Here is a 27,759-nt window from a genome sequence, read left to right on the forward strand (position 1 = left end):
GCATCGCTATCGCTGTGAGGGTACACACGGAGAGATCACTGCTTAAAATCTAAGCAATCTAGTCATATTGCTTTGATTTTAAGCAGCGATCGCTCCATGAGTACCCCCCTTTAGATGTAAAATTTGGGTACATACAGTATGACCTACAGTATATTGCTCTTATATATAGTCTTGAGTATTACGATTCTGAAATAATCCAAGACCTATGCTAAATTTTACTGTCTCATCATATGTACATGGCTCCAGTCAAATTGTAATTACTAATAACCTGCTGGCTAGTGTTCCCCTCTTATTCGCTCCCACTTGCTTAGATGGACGTACAGTATGTAAAATAATAAAGTGGTTTCAAAGAGCTACTGATGGCAGTGTACACTGCTCTATTTGTGTTACAACAGATAAAATACTTTAACTTAGTTGTCACTGAAATTGATGTCACTCCATATGCCCATCAAGATTATTGTAGTGTATGTGACCATATTACCGGCAAACATTCTCAGTCTCTGCGGTCTACGCTGCCAGTAAATTCACTATTCTGTTATAGACAATGTATTGGCTAGTGTACTGTATTTGACTGCTGTTGGCAAAATCCGCATATTCACACAGCAGTATTAAACTGTAATATTTAACATATTTGTAGTCCCTTATTAGCAACTATTCAGTGTCCCATAATGCACTAGAGATTGGGAACATATAACCTATATAGCTCTTGTGGATTAATAGTGGAGGGGACCAACTGCACTATGAATGTGGTTTATTTTTAGGACTGGAGCTGACTAGAATGCTCTCATCACATGGAATGTACAATATACCTTGGACAGTTTGCAAGAGACTTAGTCAAGTGATCTATATTGTTCAAATATTCCTCATTTATTCTCAATCATAATATTCAATAATTACTGAGACTTTGCAGGTGTGTATGCGCAGTGTAAAGGGGGGTACACACAGAGAGATCCATTTTTAAAATCTAAGCAATCTGACTAGATTGCTTAGATTTTAAGCATGGATATGTTGTGTGTACGCCACACAGCGATAGCAAGGCCCTGCCACCAGTACCCCACTTATGACATACAAGCTGGCATATAAGTTTACTGCAGATAGAATCTTAGTATCATATTACAATTCTCAAGTTGTTTCAAAACAGCTCACATTGTATCATGTGTAGCTGCACAGAACTGTGTGCTGAGTGTTCCTAATGCCACTCCCCTATTCAATGAAAAGGGACAATATCTATGTATAACGTAGAAATCTTTAAGCTGTTACAATGTAGTTCTCAATATATCGTAGGCAGTTGCAAAAGAGTGTGTATTAAATATACAGGACACTGTGCCCCTGTTCAGTAATACAATATTATCACATACTGGACTGTTTAGATGCTTTTATAACTAAATGGCTGGCGGAGCGTCTAATACATGTGATGTGAGCCCTAGCGATATTATTTTGCGCCTAGAGTACGCTGCAACAAAAATCACGTTTTGACCATAACACACATAATTATCATGCACAAATTATTAATCACATTAGTAGAGTGTGAATCGCCGACGCGCGTTTCACAGATGTTTTTTCAAGGCTAACCAGAGTGTCTGCGGTAACCGGAATTTAACATTGTAGCCATGCCAATCACGGGATAGATTCCCGATCATGTAACTCTCCAATCCAATCATGGCGCAGCTCCCATCAGTAAGAATCTAGTGTCTGGATATGCAGTGTAGGCCCCTGTCTTAACAGCAGTGTAGGCCCCTGGGCACAGCAATGCACTGGGCCCCCTACCCATCCTCCAGTGGTAGGGGTGGGGGTGCTATCAGTGGCAGCTTTGAAGTCCCGCGGGTGGTAGGGGGTGTTCTATCTTCCGCTAAGCATGTAGGACCTGGAGCAGTCATTTCTGCTAGTTACTCCTTTACTGCACAAATGGGGCTAAACTGTAGATGGGGGCATTGAGTTGAATGAAGAAGCCCTTGTGCATGACTTTTAGGGTGGTAGGGGGTGTTTAATACGTAGGGGAGGGGTGGATAGTGGAGTGGGCTTAATATTTATAATTTTCTGGTGTGAGGGCAGCTTGCTTGACTGCAGATATCTCAAGTTCCTAAAAATATATATCTTTACTTTGAATGGGATAAAAAACTAGAGAGTCCCACTTTTCACAAGGTACTGGGGAATTAGGGCTCAGAATTCAGGTGCCAGAGCAATTCACCAATGAAAACCTAAAACTGCATATTAGGCGTATGGAGCTGAAGCAGGGACCAGCTGCTTGAAGGCTGATATTTCTGGTTCTGGGAAGAGTAGAGACAAGATGCCAGTGTCCACCAAAAGGAAAGAGTCTCAGCTTTTGGATTATACCTTCAGAAAAACTCTAAGTCAGACAGAACCTGAGATATCTGGCTGGGAAGAGCAATTAACAGGCTTGGATGGGGACCACTACTTTGAGGTCAGATATCTCCGGTTCCCCGTGGCCGATTTTAAAAAATCTGGTACCCCTGGAAAGAGGGGACCCTTGGCTATCAGCCTAGGGCCCTTATACTCCTGGAGCCCTTGGGCAAGAGCCCATTGAGCCCATACGGAAAGACGGCCCTGTGGATATGTCCGCTCACATGGTCTGTTTGGACCAATCGCAGCACTTGGAAATAATTTGCTAGAGGTAAAGACAATATTAAACTCATGTCTCCTGATGTGGGTTCCATTTAAGGTCTTGTGGTCTTACTTAGCCAATAGAGTTAATATAATGGATTTTCTTATGTTAAATGTGGTTGATAATCGTCATTCATTCTAATTATTACTATATAAGAATAAAAATATATGTGCTTTGTTTTAAAAAAAGAGAAAACTATATTATCAATATAAAAGACCAATGATTGGTTTAAGATAACTGTAAATGTGTATGAGTGAAAAATCAAAATACTAACGTGTAAATAAAAAAAAAAACAACAAAGCAATATTCTGTCAGTGTAAAAAATATATAGGAATAAAGTGCAATGAACAAAAAATAATTTATATGTGAAATGTTAATCATAAAAATGAGATTATGATATTAAAGCAGTAGAAACAAATAAAATCCTACTAGCTCATAATATATGTGATATAAAGTTTGTGCAATAAAAATATAATGTAAGTAAAACTATAGTTCCTAATTATTTCAATGTGAAAGTGTGTGAATCAAATTTTATTGGTGTTCACTTTTAATGTGCAAAAATGTATCTTAAGGTTGTATAAATTAATATGTCATTATTTACAGTATATACTCTTGTACACCAATCTATATAAAATTATCTGTATGTATGTGTACTATTTATGTCTGTGCATCAAAGTATATATCAACCTCTACATAACTTATTTATTTACTGTAATAAGTTATTATGTGGCTCCAAGATTAAGTGACAGCCCATTAATTGTTATGCATCTATTCATCCACATCAGTTAATTTTAATACGTCTTTTTCCAGGTCCAGCCCAGATTGTAAGTATTCCCTGTTAAGATGTCTACAAACAGACCTCTCATATTTAGTGTCACCTTTAGTTAGGGTTGTTTTCACTTCATGAATTACTGTGTTCTTTTATTATTATTTTTTTTTGCTTTTTTTTACCCCAGACTCAAATATTTCTCCCTCCTTTATAAATTGTCTGATTAAAAAAAATATTGAAAATATGTAAGTATAATCAATCTTTGGGTCCAGGATTTGTATTATTGTACATATACTGTATATATTTTATATATTCACATTGTACAGCAAGGGAAAAGGGGTTACTTTGTTTCATACATGAAATAAGAGCTGATGTATATTTCATAATTCCATGATGTCCCTAAAGGAATGGTAGGTAAATGGTATATTCATTTAACCCCATCGGGTGCTTGCTGTCCATCAAAAATATTAATTTTGTTTCCAACTTCAGTAGTTCATTATACAATTCACCTCCTTTAATACCCAATTGGATGCTTTGCATGCCGTAAACTTTCAATCCCCCAATCTCATCTCCATGATATTGTAAGAAATGTTTGGCTACTGAAGTCAAGGTCTTGAATCTTCTCGCATTCAGTTTTGCATTTTTTATATTATTGTCATGCTCCAGAATCCGCACCTTTAGTGGACATGTGGTTTTACCAATATATCGTTTACCACAAAGGCACTCCAAATGATAATGAAATTCTGGATAAACCACTTCTTGCCAAACTTGTCCGTATAGGATTGTTTTGGTATCATATATTTGCAAGCTTTGCATTGGCAACATTGATATGATCCTGTTTTGTTGAACAGTTGTCTAGTGGGAGTCGAGAAATTACTTTGAACTACTAAATCCCATAGATTTTTGTATCTCCTCAAGCTACTTTGCACCTTTCTGGGTAACACTTGTTTCAGGATCTCATCTTTTTGTAAAATCAACTAGTGCTTTTGTAAGATTCTATTGATTCTTTTCCATTGTGGATTAAAAGTACTAATAAATCAGACTGGTTCTTCTTTCTGAGATCTAATTTTAGGAGTTAATAGAGATTCTCTTGTATAGTAGTCAACATTTTTAACAGCAGATTTAATACTCCTGTTACTGTAACCTCTCTTCTTTAATCAGTTGCAGACCTGTTTCTCACGTACTAAATAGGTCTTTTCATTTTAATAATTCCTATTTGTACGGAGTAACTATCCTTTGGGAACTGCTTTAATAGTTGCATGTAAGTGTGAACTATTAAAATGTAGGATACTGTTTGTCGCTGTTTTTTTATAAAAGATATCAGTGATGATCTTTCCATCCATCTCTATTTTGATACATAGACCTAAAAAAATAATTTCCTTTTGATCCTTCTCACCAGTTAATCTCAAATTTAGATCATTTTTATTTAGAATGGCAATACATTTTTCCAAAAGATCATCACCTGCCTCACAAATAATCAAAACATTGTCGATGTAGTGAAGATACAACAGGATGTGTTGCGTATACTTTTACAAGGTTTCATTGAACACATGTTACTTTTCCCACCACCCCAGGTAGAGGTTAGCATACGATGGGGCACAGGCTGTCCCTATAGCCATCCCTTTAACCTAGAGGTAGAACTTCTCTTCACTGAAGTAGTTTTTGGTCAATATGAATTCTAATAGGGAAATCAGAAAATTGTTGAAATCAAAATGTGTTCCCATGTCCAGAAAATATTTAATGGCTGCCAGCCCCTTGTTGTTGTCGATAATGGTGAAAAAACTCTCAATATCGTAGGTGGCTAACCACATTCCCTGGCTCACTGTCATGTCCTGTAATTTATTTATCACATCCATGGTATCTATGGTGTAGGAAGGCAAGGTCAGTATGTGATGTCTAAGGTATTAATTAACATAGGTACTGGCCTTTTCTGTAAGGCTCCCCACACCAGAGAAAATTGGTATTCTGGGGGGAGGGGTGTCTTGTCATTTTTATGCACTTTTAGCAGTAAATATAAAGTTGCAATGTTGGGATTTTCTGTTTTGAGATAATCAAAATCTTTTTTCTTTATAATGCCATTTTGATATGCTCTTGAGATGATGGAGTTATATAGACAGAGGAAGTTATTGGTGGGATTTAAGATTAACGCTTTATAACAATTTTGATCACTTAAATGTTTTTTCAACTCTATTGAATACATTGATCTTGGCCATAGCACTATATTGCCCCCTTATCTGATGGTTTTATGACAGTATCCTGCCATTTTCTAATTTCTTGTAATGCCACTATTTCCCCTTTCATTAAATTATGTGTATGTCATTGAATTTGTTGTTCTTGTGCAAATATAAGATCTAAATCGTGAGAAATAAGGTCATAAAATACCTTTGCTGAGGGGGATAATTTGAATTCCGGAAAGAAGGAGGATTTGGTTTTAATTTTGAGGGGGTCATATGGGGAGGAATCAGGGGGAACTTCACTCCCTGTTTCTAATTATTCCAGTATATTTAGGGCAAAGCATCCAATTGGGTATTAGAGGAGGTGACTTGAAAAATGAACTACTGAAGTTGGAAACAAAATTAATCTATTTGATGGGCAGCATGCACCCGATGGGGTTAAATTAATATACCATTTACCTACCATTCCTTTAGGGACATCATGGATTATGAAATATACATCAGCTCTTATTTCATGTATGAAACAAAGTAGCCCCTTTTCCCTTGCTATATAATGTGAATATATACAATATATACAGTATATGTACAATAAACCAATCCTGGACAAAAAAAAGATTATACATACCTTTTTTTCAAAAAAAATTTTTACTAAGACAATTAATAAGGTAAGAGACATATATGATTCTGGGGCAAAAAAAGAAAAAAAAACTTAATAACAGAACAGAGTAATTCATGAAGTGAAAACAACCCTAACTAAAGGTGACACTAAATACGAGAGGTCTGTTTTTAGACATCTTAACAGTGAATACTTACAATCTGGACTGGACTTGGAAAAAGACGTATTAAAATTAACTGATGTGGATGATTAGATACATAACAATTAATGGGCTGTCACTAAATCTTGGAGCCAAATAATAATTAATGGATTTTCACTCAAGTTTTGGGGGAATAATTAATATTAATTACTAATGATATGAGTGAAAAGGGATCTCTTTTTGGGATATTAAATAAAACAAATATATGGTGGACCATTTTGATATATATATATATATATATATATATATATAGAAAGAGCGAGACGGGCGGCACTCCACGGATTCCAAGAAATAGAGCAGCAACACAGGCTTAGTTTCAACGTTTCAGGTGCTTCTTTATTGCTTCTTTATTGACACCTTTCGTCAGGATACAAACTTAAGTGATAAAAACATGCTTTATATAGATCCCAATGCCCAGAACCAGATCACAATCCCCACCTACTTCCGGCCGAGGGCACCGCCGCTTCACAGGCCGGCCCGCAGCAGGAAGCGGAAACCGTCACCACAGCAACACACCAACGTTGCTAGGTACCTCAGTCCGCCGGGCGTCCTGTCACCGGCACGTCCTCGTAAGCGCGTGAACCTGCATCCTCCAATCGGCAGCTGTTGTTTATGTTTGTTTATGAGCATCTAACAGTCCAGTACGTGATAATGTTGTATTACTGAGCAGGGGCACAGTGTCCTGTATATTTAATACACAATCTTTTGCAGCTGCCTACGATATACTGAGAACTACATTGTAACAGCTGCAAGATTGCTACATTATACATAGATATTGTCCCTTTTCATTGAATAGAGGAGTGGCATTAGGAATACTCAGCATACAGTTCTGTGCAGCTACACATGATACAGTGTGAGCTGTTTTGTAACAACTTGAGGATTGTAGTATGATACTAAAAGTGGAAGTATTTTATCTGCTGTAACATAAATAGAGCAGTGTACACTGCCATCAGCAGCTCTTTGAAACCACTTTATTATTTGATACACGTTCATCTAAGCAATTGGGAGCGTATAGGAGGAGAACACTAGCCAGCAGTTTATTATTTATTACAATTTGACTGGAGCCATGTACATATGATGAGACAGTAAAATTTAGCATATGTCTTGCATTATTTCAGAATTTTTATATTCAAGACTATATATAAGAGCTATATAGGTCATATGTTCCCAAATTTTACATCTAAGACTTTACCTAGTGAGCCTGAACTGAATTTAATAACAAGAGAGTATGCTGTAAGACACACATTATTGAAAGGCTTTATTCGCAATAATAAATAATTTGATAGCACATATAATACTATTGGAGGTCATAGTACCCAGTAATTAACCATATGTGCTCTGCACAACACATTAAGTACAGTGTATGGTTTTAACAATATATGTTACACTTTGTCTTGTTATTTGTTGTTATTTTTAATATTTCTCAGTTACAGGATTTTTAATATTACTGTAATAAAAGTTAAATTTTATGTGTCCATTTATTAGTAAAGTGTGCCACTTTAATACGAATTCTTTTCTATCCCTTAGAAAAAGTCCCTATATAATGGCAACAGAAGGGGCGCCACAATGTTATATGGTTGGGGGAGCATGGAAAAAAACATTTGGCACTCCCCCTCTCCCCATGCGCGGAGCGATTACCAGTGGATCACTGCGGAGAGCCGGAGACTCTAGTCTCACTTTGGAAATTCTACCGCTGCTGAGTGCTGTCAAATGTCCTGTGTCCTGGCTGGCTCGTCACACAGATGCATTACTGGGAAGAGGCAGGGATGTCCCAGCAGGCTCAGAATAGTAGGCACGCCTCCTCCCAGTAATACATCTGTGTGATGAGCCGGCCAGGACTCAGGACAAGGGGCAGCATGCAGCGGCGGCAGACTTTCCAAAGTGGGACTGGAGTCTCCGCCTCTCTGCCCCCTTACCCCCGCTTTCCGACGCCCCTGGGCAACAGTATACTTTCTGGCAGCACCCCCCACATTTGATTCAATTTTATGATACAGAATATAACATGGGGTTTTCCTCCTTCAATTTATAACATTACTAGTGCAGTTATCCTCCCATTTCCCTTTCCTATTAAAAGAGAGGCACAGTAGTATCAGTTATCATGAGCTTCCAATGAAACTTCCTGACCAGATAGCTAGGAGGGGGAGAGAGCTGTAAGTTACCCAGGGCTCCCATCTTCTCCTCCCTGCCTGGGTCTCTGGGTCCTGTATAACCTGTTATCTAATGAAAGCATTTGTGTCTAGAGAGAGAGAGAGAGAGAGAGACACAGATAGAGAGTCCTCTTGAGTCCTGTCTCAGTGTGTGAGTAGTACAGGGACTGTAGATTTTATTTTTCTATGTGCATTTTAAGGTTAAGTTACGCAGTATTAAGCTATTAGTTCATATCTAATATACACCATTGGTTTAAATGTGATATACACATCCAAACCTCCCAACATGACACATTCCAGAAGAAACAAAATGCTCTCTACCTGGACTTCTCTCTTACTGTAATTTATGATTGTGTCGAAGTAAAAAATATTACATAGAGAGAAAATACAGACTCCACACATGAGTCGCTATGCTTGCAAATACGCGCAGCGAGCACAGCAATATATGGGAACATATGCATTTACACAGACATGCCACAGAGATAGATTCAACGCATATTTCATACAGCACATAATTTGAACATACCAAGCGCCAGACATCATAATGTTTTAAAATTATATAATGGAGTAATGTCATGTATGTGTATTATTGGAACAAAGCAAGATGGACAAGTCGTGTTTGGTGTCACAGTAACCAGAATAATGTGTAGATTCATTTTATGCCTGTTATTAAGTTGTAGCACATTGCCATTAGCAGATATGACTAAATGTATGAAAGCTAAAGTCACTCTTATTAGAACAATCGATTTCCTGGAAGACAGCATGCCTGATCAGTGGCTATCTCCTGTACTTACTGCAACAAGGCTGAACCGTGTTTGCATCTGAACTGACCAGTGACTCATCATGAATGAGAAAGTTCCCTCCCCTAGACTAGATGTGTGCACTCCCCCAAAATACATAGTATATTGGTGATCACACACACAGAGCCAGCTGTTTTCTTTCCTGTTTGTCCCAGATGATGATGGAGATGCTGTCTCTCCAGTGCCTGCATGATTTTACTGAGAGAGAGAGAGAGAGTGATATGGAGCGTAGTGAGCATTTTGAGCAAAATATGGTGATGTATTTGCTGGCTGTGGCTGTATTTGAATTAATTACTGTATACATTGTAACCATGTAACTATATATATATATATATACTGTACATTGTGATATATTGAATACATATCCCTTTAATAACAAATATATATACATCAATGAGCTTTGGAACTCAGATAATGTGTGGGCGTATTGTTTTCTCTTATGGAATGCAGTGTTTTGCGATGTATAGTGCACATTCATAGCACATGGTAATAAGATGCGCAGGTGTCCACAGTATATAATAGAGCTGGCATCTTAAATATTTGTTAGAAAGCAATTTGATATTTACAATTGCAATCACCTGTTTTGAAATACCTTTCTTATCAATTAAATAGTACAACACAGGTGACTTCAGTCATAGATTAATGGGGAAGTCCAGATAGAGAGCATTTTGTCCCTACATTAATGTTGGAAGGTATGCACAACCTTATATATACACACCCCTTCCCTCAGGCTCCCCAGATTTAAGTGCCCCAGGCCCACCCAATGCTTAATCCGGCCCTGATGTGAGGAGATGATGCAGATCTTGCTGTGTCCATTTATGAATAACCCCCTAAGCTCCTTACAACTTTTCATATTGCTCAGAATTTTTCTCTGCTTAAAACTGGAGATGTGCATAGACCCCTGTGCTTTGCTTTTGGTTCTAATTCATCATAAGTCTTTTGGCTTTGGCACAACCACCCTCAACTATTTTGGTTTGAATTCTGTTTTTGGTTTGGTTAAAAAGACGATGAACAATTGCTAATTATTGATAAAAATTGATAAGATAAAATTGATAATTGAAAGATTGATTAAAAAAACAGCTAAAATCACGTAATTTTTGCAAACCAAAACCTGAAATTTGGATTTAAATCTGGGTTCTGAAATGCAGGAAGATCTGAACTGGGATTTGGTTTGGATCAGATCTCCTTGGGAGATCCAGACCTTGTTTTGGTTCAGATCCACAAAATTTGTCTAGATTAGGATTTCTGAAGAACCGAACCGCACATCTCTATAAATTATAAAGAAATTTAGACGGAACATGATCAGAGCATCAGATATCTTCATTGCTTAACCTCTTTCATACAGTACAATGAGGATTTTTTTTTTATCTCTGAGCGTTTTTGGAGCTTTTGGGTTAGTAAGGGAATTTAGTAGCATGTAAAGTTATGATAGGCATGTTGGGGCTTTTGTGCCCAGTAGTTATTTTATGGCACATGGTGAAATTTAAGGATGAGTGTAGTGTCTGAGTTTAATATGGAAGATATACCAGCATATGGGGTGAGGAAGTCATCTGGGAATTGTTTTTTTAATTGTATTTCTAAGATTAAGTGTAATAACTGGCCATTATTAAAGATAGAGTACAGCACCTGCAAAGCGTACAGGGTGCTTATTCCATTTTTACAAGAACACATCATTTTAGACTAAACTATTGTATACCAAGGAATATCCAATAGAGAAATGTGTTGTTAGTTATATTGCCAAATTGTACTCAGGGTTGGTCTGGCCCATACTGTAGGAGTTCCGGGGAAACCCATGGTGGACCCCACTGCCTAGGGGCCCACCTCCTCCACCAGGGATCAGGTTGTAGATGGTGCACTTGAAATACATATTAGATACAATTCACAGGACTATGGTGTATATTCTATAGTGCATTACTGTTATTAATCTGGTACATTATCATGTGTGTACTAGCAGTATTTACTATATATATTACTCAAGGGGCCCAGCCCATTTACTCTCTAATGGTTAGCCAAACTTCGGCGGTGGCTATGATGACGCGATTCAGCAAGAATCACATCACCGGTTGCCCAGACCTCCCACTTCACTAGTTATGTGGGCATCCAGGTCCGGGGTTCTGCCACAAATGGGGGATTTGTTTATTTCTCTGGGGTGCCAGGAGGGCCACCCAATTTTCAGGAGCCTCCTGGCCATTCCGTGAATTTAGGCAAGTATGATAAAATATTGTCAAATTCTGCATCCTGCTAATACATTTGGCAATATGAATGTATTCCTTTGACCATATGTGTTTTTGTTTTATTATATTTCCTAAATGAAAGTTTTTACTTACTTGTCTTAATTTCTGTGACATCAACTGATTATATAATGCTAATTATTGTTATCCACATCTTTAATTATGTATGTTACTAATGTAAGATAAGGGAATAATATATATATATGAAGATGTCTTTGAAAATTTAGCATGTTTAGGAATTTGCTATAGATCTTCCTCTGGTGTATAAGCATAACTCTGAATGTGCAAGGACTGACATTGCTCACTTTTAGCTTCTCTGCACGCTGTAATACTGATGCTGTTTATCTGAATGCCACAATCTCATACCATTGCTCAAACCATCAATACTTACACCAGCCCCATGGCAGGTGCAGTTTCTCTGCTTGATTATGGCTTCCTATGGCTGTGGCTGTGTGTTTCTGAATGTAACCAGTTGCATTGACACAGGCCACTACCATAACACTCCCATGAGATGGACATTTGTTGTGAGAACTAGTAGCCACCTCTCAGTCACTGCCCATGTTTTGATCTGTCTCTGGGCTTCGAGTATAGCTGAGAGTCTTACTTACTTGAGATCAGTCTTTATTTCTGAAGCATAGTGAGAAATCTGCTGCTTCTGACTTGCTCTTGGGAGTGTCATCATTTTAAGCTTCCTAATGTAGGCCAGGCATTTCAACTTTGGTCCTCAAGGCACACCAACTGTTCATGCTTGAGCATAGGTAACTTAATTAGTATCTCAGTTATTTTGATTTACCCATCTGTGCTGAAGCCTGGTTATCACTAAAACTTCCACTGTTAGTGTGCCTTGAGGAACAAGGAGGGTGATGTATGAAAAACGTCCTTACGGACGTTATGTGCCTGGTGCCGTATCACCACATTGTTTAATCCATGAGCATCCCAGTTTAAAGGGACAGTATGGTAAACCTATATACAGTAAAGTCTTTATTAGCTCTGATATATTGCTATATTAATATGACTAGGCTTGCCATTCTATCCCTTTACACCAGGACACTCAGGGGCACAGAGAGGGAGGGGTGAGTGGGTACTAGTTACCAAGTCACTGGCTGCTGGAGGCCCAACAGGGGCCCAGCAGGGGCCCGGATTTGTCTGCCCCCTCCCCGAATGTACTTACTCCTGGCTGGTGCTGTGCAGTGCCATCTTCCCAGTGACAACTTTGGGAAGATGGCCGCTGCATATTGAAACAAAGACTCTATTCAGAAATCACTTGCTGCTTTGAAGAACAGAGGGTGATCAAAGCCTACCTAACTGCCCTCCCGCCGCGGGACACTTGAGGGACAGTGGGACAGTGTCCGAATAGTGGGACTGTCCCACTGGATTCAGGACAGTTGGGAGGTAGGCATTCAGAATGTTGTCCCTTTAGACACAGGATGAGTGAACAGCAAGTTGATTGACTACAGGTCTAATAGGTGAGAACAGTATTCAGTCATTCATTGCACTAAGAACAGAGTTCTACCTGTCCCCTCTGTGCATTGGCCATCATTCAGCATGGATCACATTTATACAGCAGCTCACTATGCGATCCATATTACTGCAAATACAGTTAAATACCTCCCTGCTGCATTTGCAATACTAGTGCTTTGCAACTGATGGTCACCATGTTCCTCGCAGTCTGCCAGCTGAGTAAGCCTCAGCTGTCTCATGCTGACCATCTCAGGGAGGTCTTGTAAGGTCAAGAAATCTGCATCTTACAGACATTGACCTTGCCACTCCTGGAAAATGGGGATGACGCACCACCATTTCAGCAAATACTGGCCGTTTTCACTCCTGAACACCTCTACCTTTAAATCAGGCAGAGGCTGTTGTAAAGTTGAAATCCACATGCAAGACCTGCTCTGCATCCAAAATGCAAAGCTTGGTACATTCCACCCTCAAACAGTAGAGAATTTAGTAATATTAGCTAAGCACATATACATATAACAGCAGACCCTGGCATGTACTGTACAACTGGGGGTATTTTGTGTGTAGAGCATTTGGAAATGTTTAGTGTGTACTAACTCTGAGGTTACTCCTGATAGATGGTTGGGCAGATACATTACCTGTTTTCTTCTAGGTCTTTAATAAATTCAAATATGTGAGACCAATCAAACTCTCCTGTACACTTGTTAATCCATCTATTCAGCTCCATGATGCATTTCTCAGCACCCCGCAGCACGCAGATCTGTTTGAAATATCGACTCGCTGAATAGATATGATGAATGAAGGCTCCGTTACTGATGTCAATCAAACGGTCGCCCTTTATGTAACCTGCAGGGAAAGATTACAGTGATAACAATGTTCATATGCAATGTCCTGTTACAGCTAAGCACCTGCCAGTCATCAATCCTGTTAAAGTTGCATTAGGACTCTAAAAACTAATCTGAGCAGCATTTCCAGATGTTTCTGTGTTTATGGTTATTCCTTTTTCTGTTGCGTTCCATTAATGTATGACGTCAACATTCAGTAAAATTAGGTGAATCTCAAAAATTCACTAAGTACACCATCCATAGATTTTTTTTTAAAAATTGTAAAAAAATTTTTTTGCTTTATTAAAGCATAAACAATTTACAGAAGTTACATGACAATAAGTGGAAAACGTAGGTACATTATAACGAATCATGTAAAGGTTGGTACAAGGGGAATGACACAATTATACACAGTAGCGGATCTTGCCACGGGCAAGCAGTACTTTTGCCCGGGGCGCCGCCTTCCAGAGGGCGCAGGGCGCCCTCCGGAGGGCGCCGCACCAGGGCAAGATCCGCTGCTGGTGTGTGCCCCCTGCCCGCTGCCCCCGTCCGCTGCCGCTGGGAAGGGAAACTAGACGCTACGCGTCTAGTTTCCCTTCCTGGAGAGGTCCTTTACTGTGCGGTGCGCGATGACGTCATCGCGCACCGCACAGCAAAGGTCCTCTCTGCGAAGGGAACTAGACGCTAAGCGTCTAGTTTCCCTTCGTAGAGAGGACCTTTGCTGTGCGGTGCGCAATGACGTCATCGCGCACCGCACATCAATTCAGCTGTACAGGGGGCGTGAATGACCACACCCCCTGTACAAAGCCACGCCCCCTAAAGCCGCCCGGGTCGCCACAAGCCCCGGAGCCGGCCCTGATTATACATACAGATGGAGCCTCAGTTATCTTTACTGGCTGAGGCACAGGCGTGCACTCCCAGCGTGACTAGTCGATCCGTCCGCCTAGCCACTCCGGGAGTGCACAGAGCTGCTTCCCATTGTAAGCATCTCTGGGTGCGCGCGCCCGCCCGGACGGAGATGCTCTCCATTCAAGTGAATGGAGAGCGTCTTCATCCGGGCATGCGCGCCCGTCGAGACGGAGATGCTCGCAGTGACTAGGTTCGCCCAGGAAGGCGCGCATAGTCACAGGTGGAGCAAAGATAACGGAGGCTCCATCGGTAGCTGATCACAAAGCAAATAGAAATATAAAAAGAAATTAACACCTCGGATGGTGCCTAAACCTTACTCTCCCCCCCGCCCCGCCCCCCCCGCGCTGCCCTAACCCTAACCTGCCTGCTATACTTACAGAAGGGATGTTGGGATTCTGGCATCAGAATTTTGATGATGGTCGGGATTTTGTTATCAGTATTCTGACTACCAGAATCCCGGCAGCATGATACCGAAAAATGCCCACTCAGTAGTCAGGGGAGAATAATTAACCAAACGGATAGAAGCAAATCTCCAGACAGACAACAAATATCCAATTAATGGACAAGACCAGCGACAATGGTATAAGTCAGCAAAAGGTTTGTTACACTTATGGCAAAATAGAGCGAACCAAAGTACACATCATGACTTCCCTATGAGGGGAGATATAACAGCAGTGAAAGAAACATTTTGGCATATTTGGCTGCAAAGAAAGTTGACATAGAATAATATTTTGAGTACGTCTTCCATTGATAAAGGGGGAAAGTGTTCCTTTCATTATGCAATACCTGTTTGCAGGGCCGAGTAATCTAGTGAGGTCCATAAAAACCAATAATGACGAGAAATTGCTTAAAAATAGAGGTGGCCTCAGTATGAGATTGTCAAGAGGGTTGTCCCAATCACCAGTATGCTAACAGGGTGTGAAAATCAGAAAGTGAGAGATTTTATGAGAGTTCTCCTTTTTTTTCAGTGGCAATCATTTACAGTACATGACAAAATCCTCTTGGTTTTAACCATGTAAATGATTGACACTTAAAAAAAAACAGACATCTCACATAATCTCTCACTTTCTGATTCTCACACAATATTACAATTTCCCCAATATTGGGCTTGGGGGAAGGAAAGGTCAAATTAAATTTGTTGATTGTCTCAGAGTAACAGACTGTTTTGTTTTTGTTTTTTGAGCAAGTCTGAATGACTTGGCCAACATAGCATAGTCCCGCCACACTCCATATGTGGAAACAGTTAGAAGCTTCCCCTCACTGAAGATGTGGGTTCTGTAAAAAAAGTAAATTGATAGTACTGCATTTTGGGAATTTAATTTGAATCTATGTTGTAAAATAAAACAAATTTGTATATGTAATCATAAGATGGGGATTGTCTAGTATATGAGATGGGTTATCAGTATCAGCAGCATGTAAAAAAGCCATGAGGGACAGGTTAAGTAAAAAAAAAAAGTAGTTCCAGGGAGGTATTAGTGTAATTAATCCTGCAGACAACAGAGAAGTGCAGCATAATCATATTTCACCAAATCCGGGACATTAAATCTATGAGTGGGTTCGGATGTAACGCAAGAATTAACGCCAGTTTGGTTTTATACAGATTTTTCTTGTTTGCTATCCAAAACATGTGATGTCCGTGAGCCAATAAGATGCCATTTTGAGAACCGAGCAAATCCAAGTTAAATCGAGTAAAACCGAATCCGTTCATCTCTGATTAAAACCTCTGTTAGTATTAGGCTCGATACATAGTAACATAGTAAAGGTTTGCCCGTCCCATATAAGATAACCGGAGATGGCTCCATCCCCCCAAGTCAGTGCCAAGCTTAGTTAGAATTCTCCCAATACCACATCTATAAAGGCCATGAATTATTATTTTGAAGAATAATGCCTAAGTAAGAAATTTGATACATCGCCCATGTATTTGGTAGATGTGTTGCCCAAGAAGGTCAAGTAGATCAATGCTTTAAATTGCTAAAAAAAATATCCTGAAACAGGGCCAAAGCTTTCCAAATCATCTACATGTGGTACCAGTGAAGACAGAGGATTAGAAATATGGATAAGCACATCATCTGCAAATGCGGTAAGTTTAACATGTGTATCGCCAACACCAATGCCCTCCAAACTAAACCGGGTAGTAATATCTAGAGCAGAGGGTATACAGAGATGGTGAACATCAAACGGGAAAGGGGATATCTCTGACATGTGCCATGATTCACCACAATAGGTTCCATTAATCAGGAGGGAGGTAGAAGGAGTAGCGTAAAAAAAGTATATAATTTATGAAGTCAGAACCAAAAACCTGAGATAACAATGTTTCAAAAGGAATATCCAAGAAACTTTCATAATCTTTATGGGTATTAGGGTTAACTTACAAGCATAGGGGTGCAGAGGGTTTAAGGTTTAAGGACACAACTAATGCTTTTGCGGTGTGGATCCCCATAACTGAATGCCATCTGCTAATAAAACCTTACTGATGATGGGACAAAATAGAGGAAAAGACAGTCCGGTGGCCATAATTTTAGAGAGCAACATAAAGTCAACATTCAGTGAAGGGGTAGATAGGAATCCATAGAAGCAGGATCCAATCCACATTTAGGGCTCAAGGCAGCATATGTGGCATTGAAAGTAGGGTATGAAGGGTGTTTCTTGTGGATGGTACAATACAATTCCAATAAAGTACATTAGGTGTTAGTTGCTGCTGCAGTGGCTCACAGGTCTGGTGGGACCCAGACATTGCTAGGTGACAGGAACACCACATTACGTGAGCCCCAATAGTGGATAGGGGTGGTCTTCTGTATGCCAAATGTCGGGATCCCGGCAGACAGTATACCGGCGCCGGATTCCCGACACCCGGCATACCGACAACTATTCTCCCTCGTGGGGGTCCACGACCCCCCTGGAGGGAGAATAAAATAGTGTGGCACGCAATGCGCGCCACCGTGCCCGCAAGGGGCTCCTTTGTGCTCGCCACGCTGTTGGTATGCCGGCGGTCGGGCTCCCGGCACCGGTATGCTGGTCGCCGGGAGCCCGAGCGCCGGCATACCGTACTAAACCCGGTGGATAGTCCTAATGGTTGCTAGGAACCGGGACTCCCTCTGTTTTCAATGTCTGTTTATCCAAGTTGTAACTAGCAGCTGGAATGCTTTCTTTGTATGTGCAGTTACTCAGTTGCTGTCTAATGAATTTCATGGGGCATGCCTCTGTTCTGTGGTTCTGATTGACTCCCTGAATAGATAAGGCACAGTCAGGGCTTTGGTACATTGCCGGTTATAGCTTCGGCATGCCAGAAGACAACTGACCTCCTGCTGTTTGTTCAGTGGTGTTTGCTGTGTATACTTTGCTGGATTCTTGCAAGCATTATTTCCAGCGGCTTGAATATCTCAGCCTGCATTCAGCTCTTTCCCAGACCTTTGTCTGTTTAATTTCTAGTGTTTCTTGTTTGTCTTCTCTCTTGTACCCCTCTCAGACCTACAGCAAAAACTTGTTTTTTTCTAGTGAATGTGCATCAACCGGATTTTTGCTATGTGTGAACAGAAACGACCTGGGTTCAAGTCCCTCATCCATGACCCTGCAGGGTTTTTCCCAGGTGCTACCTGGGTCACCTCTAGTGTGAATGCATCCAACTTGGATTTTTAGACCTTGTTGGAATAAAAGTGTCTGATTGGCTGTTCAGCTAGTGGCTGTCACATAACATACATACACTAAGACTATTAAACAGTTGACTTTGTAAATGCTGTATACTTACAGGAAGTTCACAACCAAGAATTGCAGATCTGGAACTGAGAAATGGTAATACTGGCTGATAGCTGGGTGTGGGAGGGGGAATGTGAGTGGGAGCATCTTAGTAAGAAAATAATAATAATAAATACCTACAGTAGTTAGTAGCACTAGTTTAAAGCAAAATGTATTTATATAGGAAATAAAACAACAAATTTGCCAAATATCAAAGGCTGAATAATATACATAAAATTGTCCCCTTTAAATACACACCAATTTCCAGGGTAAACCTGGGTTCAGTGTGATCGCGCACCACACAGCATTGTGGGACTGGCACATAGACGCTAGGGGTCATAATTTACCTATAGTGTTTATGCTGTGCTATGGGAGAGACGTCATGATGTCTCTCCCATAGATCCGAGGAGCGGCGCCAGGGGCGGTCAGCAGCAATCGGGAATCAGGAGCAGGGATAGTAAGTATTACTTAATTTTTTTTTTATTTTTTTTTAAAGCGCCGCCACTCAACTGGGGGCACAAACGGGGGCACAACTTTACTGGGGTCACAAATGGGAGCACAACTCTACAGGGGGCACAAATGGGGGCACAACTCTACCGGGGGCATAACTGACCACGCCCCTGTATGAAGCCACGCCCTATTTTTGCTAGTGGCACCACAAGGGCTAGAACCAGCCCTGCTGCACAGGAACTATGTAAGCATTATTATATGTAAGCAAGTGTTATGGTCTCCTGCCCTGTGCTGCCACGTCGTCATGGCAACCGGGAGACAAGTGCTAGCGTAGTGGCCTGAGCGCAGCTGATACTCCGGTTCGGGTCTTTTGCTGTGCAGTGGTTACAGGCTTTGTGCACGGCAGGGGATCCGGTGCTGGTTTTTGTGCTCACAGTCTGTGAGGTCTGAGTGGGGCGTGGACAGCACCTGCTATATAAGGCCTCTTCTCAGGTTAAGCAGATGCTGCTGAATCTTTGTTGGTTAGTCAGTTCCTGAAAGTTAGCCAGTACTGTGTAGCTTTGTATTTGTTTGTTGCTTACTGCAAATAGGCCTTGGGATTTGGTACCACACTCTGTCAATCCAGACTTAGCAGTAAGACTGGAGTCAGTCGTTTAACTTTCTGGGGTTCTTTTGCTACTCTGTGAACTTAGCAAGTTTGCGGCTGTATTCTCAGACTTGCCTGCAAAAATCCCTTCTCACTGTGCAAGGTGTTCTGGTGTCAGTTTAGTGGCAGTAAGCTGAACCAGTGCACTGCAAGTGAGGACTAGGATTGTGGAGACTCTCCTTGTGTCTATTATTCCATCTCTGACCAAGGAGTTTACTGCCACACCCGTTGGTAACCCTTTAAGGTTTCGCTGTTGCCTTTAGCAACAGCATTTCGGGTTCTCTACGTATTTAAACACAACATCTTGCTTCTTTCCATCTGAGCACTCCTAATACTAGGGAGACACCCAGTTTCTTAGCCTCTGGGCTTCTCTGTTCACTTTGTGTTTATTTTGTTACCCTATCACCTTCTGTGTACGTAATGTCATATTCCTTAGTCTGTCTGTGAGTTCATTTGTTTTGCATCCCTCTCCGTTCAGACACCAGTACATTCCTGCAGGCACTGGTGTGCATAACAGCAAGAGTGTTAGTTTAGTATAATAAAACCTATTAATAAAACAAGACATCATAAAATGATGTATACATATTTACAGTACTAAGAAGCCATCTTACAGGGCAGTCTGCACATGTCCAACCCATTCAAAGTAAACTGAAGATGGTGTGCAATACATCAGAGTGGAAATATTTTGTAGTTATTGGTAATTTTGGATTGACAGCAGTGAAACATGTGCCCAAGTGCTGCCCCCTAAGAAGTGCTGCCCCTAGGCACATGCCTCATGTACCAAATGGGAAATCTGTCACTGGCTTTAGGTTCAGCACATGCTAGAAAGTACAGATCTTCAGTACTTAACACATGCACCAGACCCATACCGTGCATGTCCACTACAGGTCTGTAACGTTGGATGCTGATCAACAGCAGACTACGAGTGATTGACTGCTTCCATTTTCATGTGGAGAGGGGGCAACAATGGCCTCTATTTCTCAAAATGGATGCAGGTCTCTGCCATGGTGGAGGGAGTGACAAGAACAGGATCTCCTTCAGAAGATGAAAAATTCCTGGCCTCTTTGATGGATCTGTAGTGTGACCACGTGGGTCACGCAGCAGACAGCAACAATAGCAACCCCGTCCACATCTAAATCAAGCCCAGTGTGCTGCACAGGTTTCTTCAATCCACCAATCCTATGTCAATGGGTAGTTCTAATGATATCATGCATATTATTGAATGGCAATCAATATATACCGTACACAGTCATGTTCGGTCATCAAAGACAGCCTCATAGGCATTACATTCAGTACATAAAAAGGTGATTCCTCCCCTTAAAAAAAAAGCATCTAAAATTAGAAATATATAATCCTAGTTTTAACATAAAAGTATTATTGTTATTATTAATTTATATAGCACCAGCATTTTATGCAGCGCTGTACAAAGAATATATTTTTAATGCACATCAATCTCTGCCCCATTGGAGAATACAGGGGTCTATTTACTAAACTTTGGATGGAGATAAAGTGGACAGAGATAAAGTACCAGCCAATCAGCTCCTAACTACCATGTCACAGGCTGGGTTTGAAAAAAAAACAGGAGCTGGTTGGTTGGTACTTTATCTCCATCCACTTTATCTCCATCCAAGGCTTAGTAAATAGACCCCAGAGTCTCCCTAACGTATTGTACAGCCATGAAACATGCCAGGATACAGTTATAATGTCAGCTGTCAGGATTCCAGTGTTCATGAGCCCCATGTTGGAATCCCGACAGCCGACATATTACTGGCTGTCGGAATGCTGACACCCGCCCAAAATTCCCACTCGGTTGGTGGGTCCACGCCACAAACTGAGTGGAAATCGAAAGTGTGGTGAGAGCAGCAAGCCCACAAAGGTTCTTGCTGCCTCGCTGCCAGTATACTGGCAGAAGGGATGCCACTGTTGGTAAACTGACAGCCGGCATCCTGTCAGCCATTATATCATACTCATTCCACATACACAAACTAGAGCTAATATTGCCATTGTAGTATACCGTACACTACATACCCATTCCACATACACAAACTAGAGCTAATATTGCCATTGTAGTATACCGTACACTACATACTCATTCCACATACACAAACTAGAGCTAATATTGCCATTGTAGTATACAGTACATACTAATTCCACATACACACACTAGAGCTAATATTGCCATTGTAGTATACAGTACATACCCATTCCACATACATACACACACTAGAGCTAATATTGCCATTGTAGTATACAGTACATACTAATTCCACATACACACACTAGAGCTAATATTGCCATTGTAGTATACAGTACATACCCATTCCACATACACACACTAGAGCTAATATTGCCATTGTAGTATACAGTACATACCCATTCCACATACACACACTAGAGCTAATATTGCCATTGTAGTATACAGTACATACCCATTCCACATACACAAACTAGAGCTAATATTGCCATTGTAGTATACAGTACACTACATACCCATTCCACATACACAAACTAGAGCTAATATTGCCATTGTAGTATACCGTACACTACATACTCATTCCACATACACAAACTAGAGCTAATATTGCCATTGTAGTATACAGTACATACTAATTCCACATACACACACTAGAGCTAATATTGCCATTGTAGTATACAGTACATACCCATTCCACATACACACACTAGAGCTAATATTGCCATTGTAGTATACAGTACATACCCATTCCACATACACACACTAGAGCTAATATTGCCATTGTAGTATACAGTACATACCCATTCCACATACACAAACTAGAGCTAATATTGCCATTGTAGTATACAGTACATACCCATTCCACATACACAAACTAGAGCTAATATTGCCATTGTAGTATACAGTACATACCCATTCCACATACACAAACTAGAGCTAATTTTGCCATTGTAGTATACAGTACATACCCGCATTGAAAGCATGGTGTAAACTCTCCATTGGAAATTTAATGGAATCATCTGCAAAGATCATTTCTTCTTTGTTAGAAAAATATGTTTCCATATGCTTTCTAGTGTCAAAGCCATCTACAGGATAAAATATGTCAGAGGAAGAATCCATCTCGTATTGATGTATCACAGTCTGGCTGACTATCACGTTTTTGCCCCTTTTTTATGTGACTGACTCGGGAATTCTGTTTATATTCATCAGGATATGTATATTCATCAGTTTCCGGGAAACACAATATTATCACATGATAGTTTATATCCTTATTGTGCTGCTCATGTAAATGCATGTGATGATGCGACGATTAATTTTCTATGTAAATGTAATAAAATATTGAAATCAATTTAATAAAAATATTTCTAGTGCACACACATAGTGCATGCATATAGTATATTGGGCCTAATCCTTTGTTCGTATGGTGGGGGAAATGAAGGTTGCCGACTGCAGGCGCAGCTTAGCTGCGTCTGTAGGAGGCCCGCTGCCATCTTTCCGATAGCGGCGGCTGCGTGTGTTGTCATGCAGCCACCGCGATCACGCCCCTATTTGCGCTGGAACACCCACCCTGTGAACGCCTCTGCCTGATTGAAAGGCAGAGGCGTTCTAATTTTCTGTGGGGCACCTGCAGGAAGTGCCGGCGCATGCCCAGGACGGGCACGGTGCATGTGCCTGCATGGCAAACGCAATAATTGTGGTTCGATCACAACCTGAATTAGCTCCATTGTTAGTTTTTAATGTAAATGTACAGTAGGGGTGTACACCGGGCCATTTTTCAAGTTTTGTGTTTTGGTTTTGGATCTGGTTCACCTTCGTGTTTTGGATCTTGCACCCTTGCAGGCTTTGGTTTTGGATCTGGATTTTTTTTTTAAATTCATCAAAACAGCTAAAAAAATGAATTTGAGGGTGCTTTTTTTTTTCTACGGTATTATTAACCTCAATATAATTTATTTCCACTCATTTTCAGACTATTCTGAACATCTCACAGCTCACAATGTTTTTCAGATTAGGTCAAAAGGTTGCACCAAAGTAGCTGGACAGAGCAGCAGCAGCCCTTGGAAATATATACTGGGAGGTCAAAATATAAAAAAAAGAATGTATTTAAAAAAGATGCATTAGGCAAGGCTCAAGATTTCAGTTCCCAAAAAGATGATTAAGGCAAACATGAATAAAAAAAGACAATAGGTATTTTAGATTTAATTTATTTTCATTTCAATTTATTTCAATTGAATTTAATTCATTTCCTCCAATATATTTTTGATATGCAGAAAGTTCACTATATGAGTGTGGATAGTTTATTTATAGTCATTTCATTTAAAATTATCTAATTTATAATTATTATGAATAATATTAATTTGAATTAATGACATTGTGGTGATAAGAAAAGTTATGAAAATAGGACAATAAGTTATAATAAGAATATGAGGTACAGACAACACACCCTGAAATGGGCGGAGCACGCCTGGATGTATTCTGGGAGGATACAGCACAAAATATAAAAAAATATGTCTTTTACTTTGGGTGGACTGACAGAACACCCTTAGATGGATGGAGCAGCTGCAGTCTCTGGATGTATACTGGGATGACACAGCACAATATATTAATATAAATCAAAATATATATTATTTTTTATATCACAAATTGTGATTATAGTGTCACACAAATGAGTCAGAAATATGTAGAAGTATTTTTTATATCACACACCGGCAGTTACAGTGTGGCACAAATTAATCAGAAATATATATTACTAGGTGCACAGCACTCTCACCTTTTATATTGATTAAGCCAGTCAGTTCTGACAGCCCGTCAATATGTTAGCGCTGGTGTCCCAACACACCGCATTAAGGGAAGAAGATGCACTCAAACTACAGCTCCCAGCAGCCCTAAGGGACAGAATGCTCCTGTGCTAAGTGCTGCTGGGATCTGTAGTTTATTTAGTGCGTCTACTTCCCTGTAATGAGGTTCATTGGGACACCGGCACTAACAATAGTGAATGGCTGGCAAAACTGACTGGCTGAATCAATGTAAAAGATGAGAGTGCTGTGCAGTGTCAGTGACACCTCTCGAGCAAAAAACTCACTAGTTGTGAGAAGTCTCTCTTGGCCAAGGGACTCAAGTTTGCGCCTACGAGTACTCCTAACATGTTCAACTTGTTTGTCGAACTTAATAGATTCGTTATAAAACTTTGTGTAGGAAACGATATTTCATCCAACGTAACCTACAAAGACATAATGAAGAGGGGATGGCCATCGCTTTAGATTCAAGCGATGATCCTACCCTGACTATACTACAACAGCTTTTGGAAGAAAACCCTAGTTTTACTGTGGATACCCCCACAAAGCTGTTTGATGTTAGTAGGAGTAACTTTAGACGCAAATCTGAGTTTTAACCCCTTATGTATAAGAGTGCAATGTTAGAATGTTTCTATAAGACCACATTAGAGGATTTTAAACATCTATGTCAGCAAGAGAATCGAACAAATAAGAAAACTACATCCAACCTTAACTAGTGGGAAAAGAAGGCTCTACAAAATCTCATGAGGGATACTTCCCTGATATTCAGGGAGGCCGATAAGGGGGTGGCCTGGTAGTGCAAGATAGGAAGGATTACATTATAGAGGCATCCAGACAATTAAGCAATAACTTTTTTTATGAACAACTGTCATCTGATCCAACAACAACATTTTTGAGGGAATTACAACATATGCTGGACGATGCCTTGGCGGATGGAGTTATTTCCAGGGAGGAATATAATTTTTTGTTTATTAAGCACCCCACTGTTTCAATTTACTATCACTATCACCTCCCTAAAATACACAAATCACTTAGTTCACCACCTGGGCACCCTATTATTTCTGGTATAGGTTCCTTGTCTTCTAATTTGTCTTTTTATGTTGATTCCTTCCTCCAACCCCGTGTCTCTACTTTGAGATCGCACATTAAGGATACCACACATTTTCTCCAGTTAATACAGGATTTTGCCTGGAAAGAGACATATCCTAATATTCCACATGATTTGGGTCGTGAAGCAATAGCAGCGAGGTTGAAAACTGATGGCGATCTCTCGGAGAGACACGGGACTTTTTTGTTGGATGCTATTTCTTTTATTCTTCAGCACAATTATTTTCTGTTTCAGGACAAATTTTATTTACAGGTGATGGGCATGGCCATGGGGACCAGGTTTGCGCCTAGTTATACCAATCTTTACATGGGTGCATTTGAAGACACCCATGTGTGGGGCGGAGACTTTGGCGCGAACCTGGTCCTCTATGGCCGCTATCTTGATGACCTTTTTATTATTTGGAATGGGGATTCTACATCGGCACTACAGTTTGTTTCTTGTTTAAAATCTAATAGTTTTCATTTACACTTTACCCACACCATTACACTATTAATTTCCTGAACATAACTCTAGAAGCCAGGGGAGGACGAATATACACTTCCAATTACAATAAGGAGGTTGCCACTAATTCCTATCTGCACTACCAAAGTGCTCATTACCCCCCTTGGAAGAGAAATATCCAGAGGGAACAGTTCTACGCTTTAGACGTCATTGTACGGAAAATTATAAATTCATGGAACAAGCTGAATCCATGATGGAGGCATTTAGTGATAGAGGTTACCCACTCTCACCCCTGAAAGAAACCATTAAGGAAGTTTCTGGTCTGAATAGAGATGTCCTACTCAGACCAGGTAAAGTAGACAAAGGGAAAAGGGGAAAGGGAAACAATAACATAAAGCAGGAGGATATAGCTTTTATATCCACTTATAACAACGAAAGTATGCAGATTAAAAGAATTGTGTAAAAACTTTAAGATCCTTAACCAAGATGCCTTACTTAGGGGCCATATTTCTGATAGACCAAAATTTATTTAACAAAACAATAGATCTCTTAAGAATCTACTTGCCCCCAGTTTCATTAAGAAAGTAAATATTAGAGAGAATGAAGAGACCCTGCAGGAGAATTGGTTACCATCTAGACCAAAAGGTTTCTATCGTTGTGGGGCTATTAGGTGTACTACCTGCAAACATATGTGCAGAAAAACAACGCATCTTTCAGTCAGGGATGGAGAAGAGTATATGCTCACTAGCTTTATTAATTGTGATACAACTTACATTATATACCTCTTATCCTGCAGTTGCAATCAGAGATATGTAGGGCGTACTACAAGTAGCATAAAAGTGAGATTTATGGAACATCGCCGAAATATTATTAATAAAGTGCCCACACATAGTGTGTCGAAGCATTTTAGAGACCATCACGGCGGTGATCCGTCCTCTCTTCATCTAGTAGCGATTGAACATATAGAGGTGACAAAAATTGGGGAGGAGATCGCTATAAAACTTTATGCAAGCAGGAACTATACTGGATGTTCAAATTGAACATCATTTACCCATTAGGGTTAAATGAAGCTGTTGAACTAAACTCAGTGTTGTGATCCCCCATAATTAGTGTCTACCCCCTATGAAGTGCCCTTATATATGTTTTTTTTTTATATATACAGTATATGATTCTTATGTAATTTTTAGTTTCAAATTCTGATGTTTGTGCCTAAGGGTGGAATTATATCCAAACATCGATTTGAATTAGATGGTAGTAATGTTGATAATCTTATATATTTGACCATTTAATCCTGTATACTGTAGCTTTTAATGTTATATAAGTCTTTATATTAAACTATTGATCCAATTGTTACATATTAGTTTCCTGTGAATACTAGTGCAACTCTATGTTTGAGAAGGTAGACCTATATAAACTAAAGGATGTGATGTACAGTACATTACGAACTGCACATCCTTTAGTTTAGGATTCAATATATGTAATATTTATGGAGTTTACTTCCTGGTTGGCACTATGGTTGGCAGATTTACAGGTATGCTGCCGAGAGTGTGCTTTCCGGGTTGCCTCAGCCAATTATAGCCAGCTATGCCGGGATGACACAAAGAGTGTGTTCCCCCGGCAACCAATGGAGCTTCCCGCCACGTCACTGTGTGCTTCTGCGCCTATCAGTGACGCGATGCGTGCCTGTACGTGACAGTGACGCGGCGCCTTAGTGTGGAGTGGAGCGTCACCCGATGCGCGCCCTGACGCGGCCGGGTGACGTGATGGGGATATATTAAGATGCTAGCTCAGCGGGATTGAGCTGATTAACTAAGAGGCGGGCCCTAAACGGAGGGATATGTGTAATATACGGATCAATCTATATC

At 40.2% G+C, this 27,759-nt stretch overlaps 1 protein-coding gene across 1 annotated transcript in view; it reads right to left on the reverse strand.

The window, feature by feature from the left end:
- The window catches only part of LOC134965340 (indolethylamine N-methyltransferase-like), a 63,225-nt gene that overhangs the window by 15,286 nt on the left and 20,180 nt on the right, over positions 1-27,759 (reverse strand). The window contains exons 2-3 of the mRNA XM_063941811.1: positions 22,522-22,638; positions 13,656-13,863 (exon numbers count right to left, since the gene is read on the reverse strand). Coding sequence (XP_063797881.1) covers positions 13,656-13,863; positions 22,522-22,638 — 325 coding nt within the window. The remainder of the gene's footprint in view (positions 1-13,655; positions 13,864-22,521; positions 22,639-27,759) is intronic.

This window comes from Pseudophryne corroboree, chromosome 10 (assembly GCF_028390025.1).
Source record: "Pseudophryne corroboree isolate aPseCor3 chromosome 10, aPseCor3.hap2, whole genome shotgun sequence".
NCBI lineage: Eukaryota > Metazoa > Chordata > Amphibia > Anura > Myobatrachidae > Pseudophryne > Pseudophryne corroboree.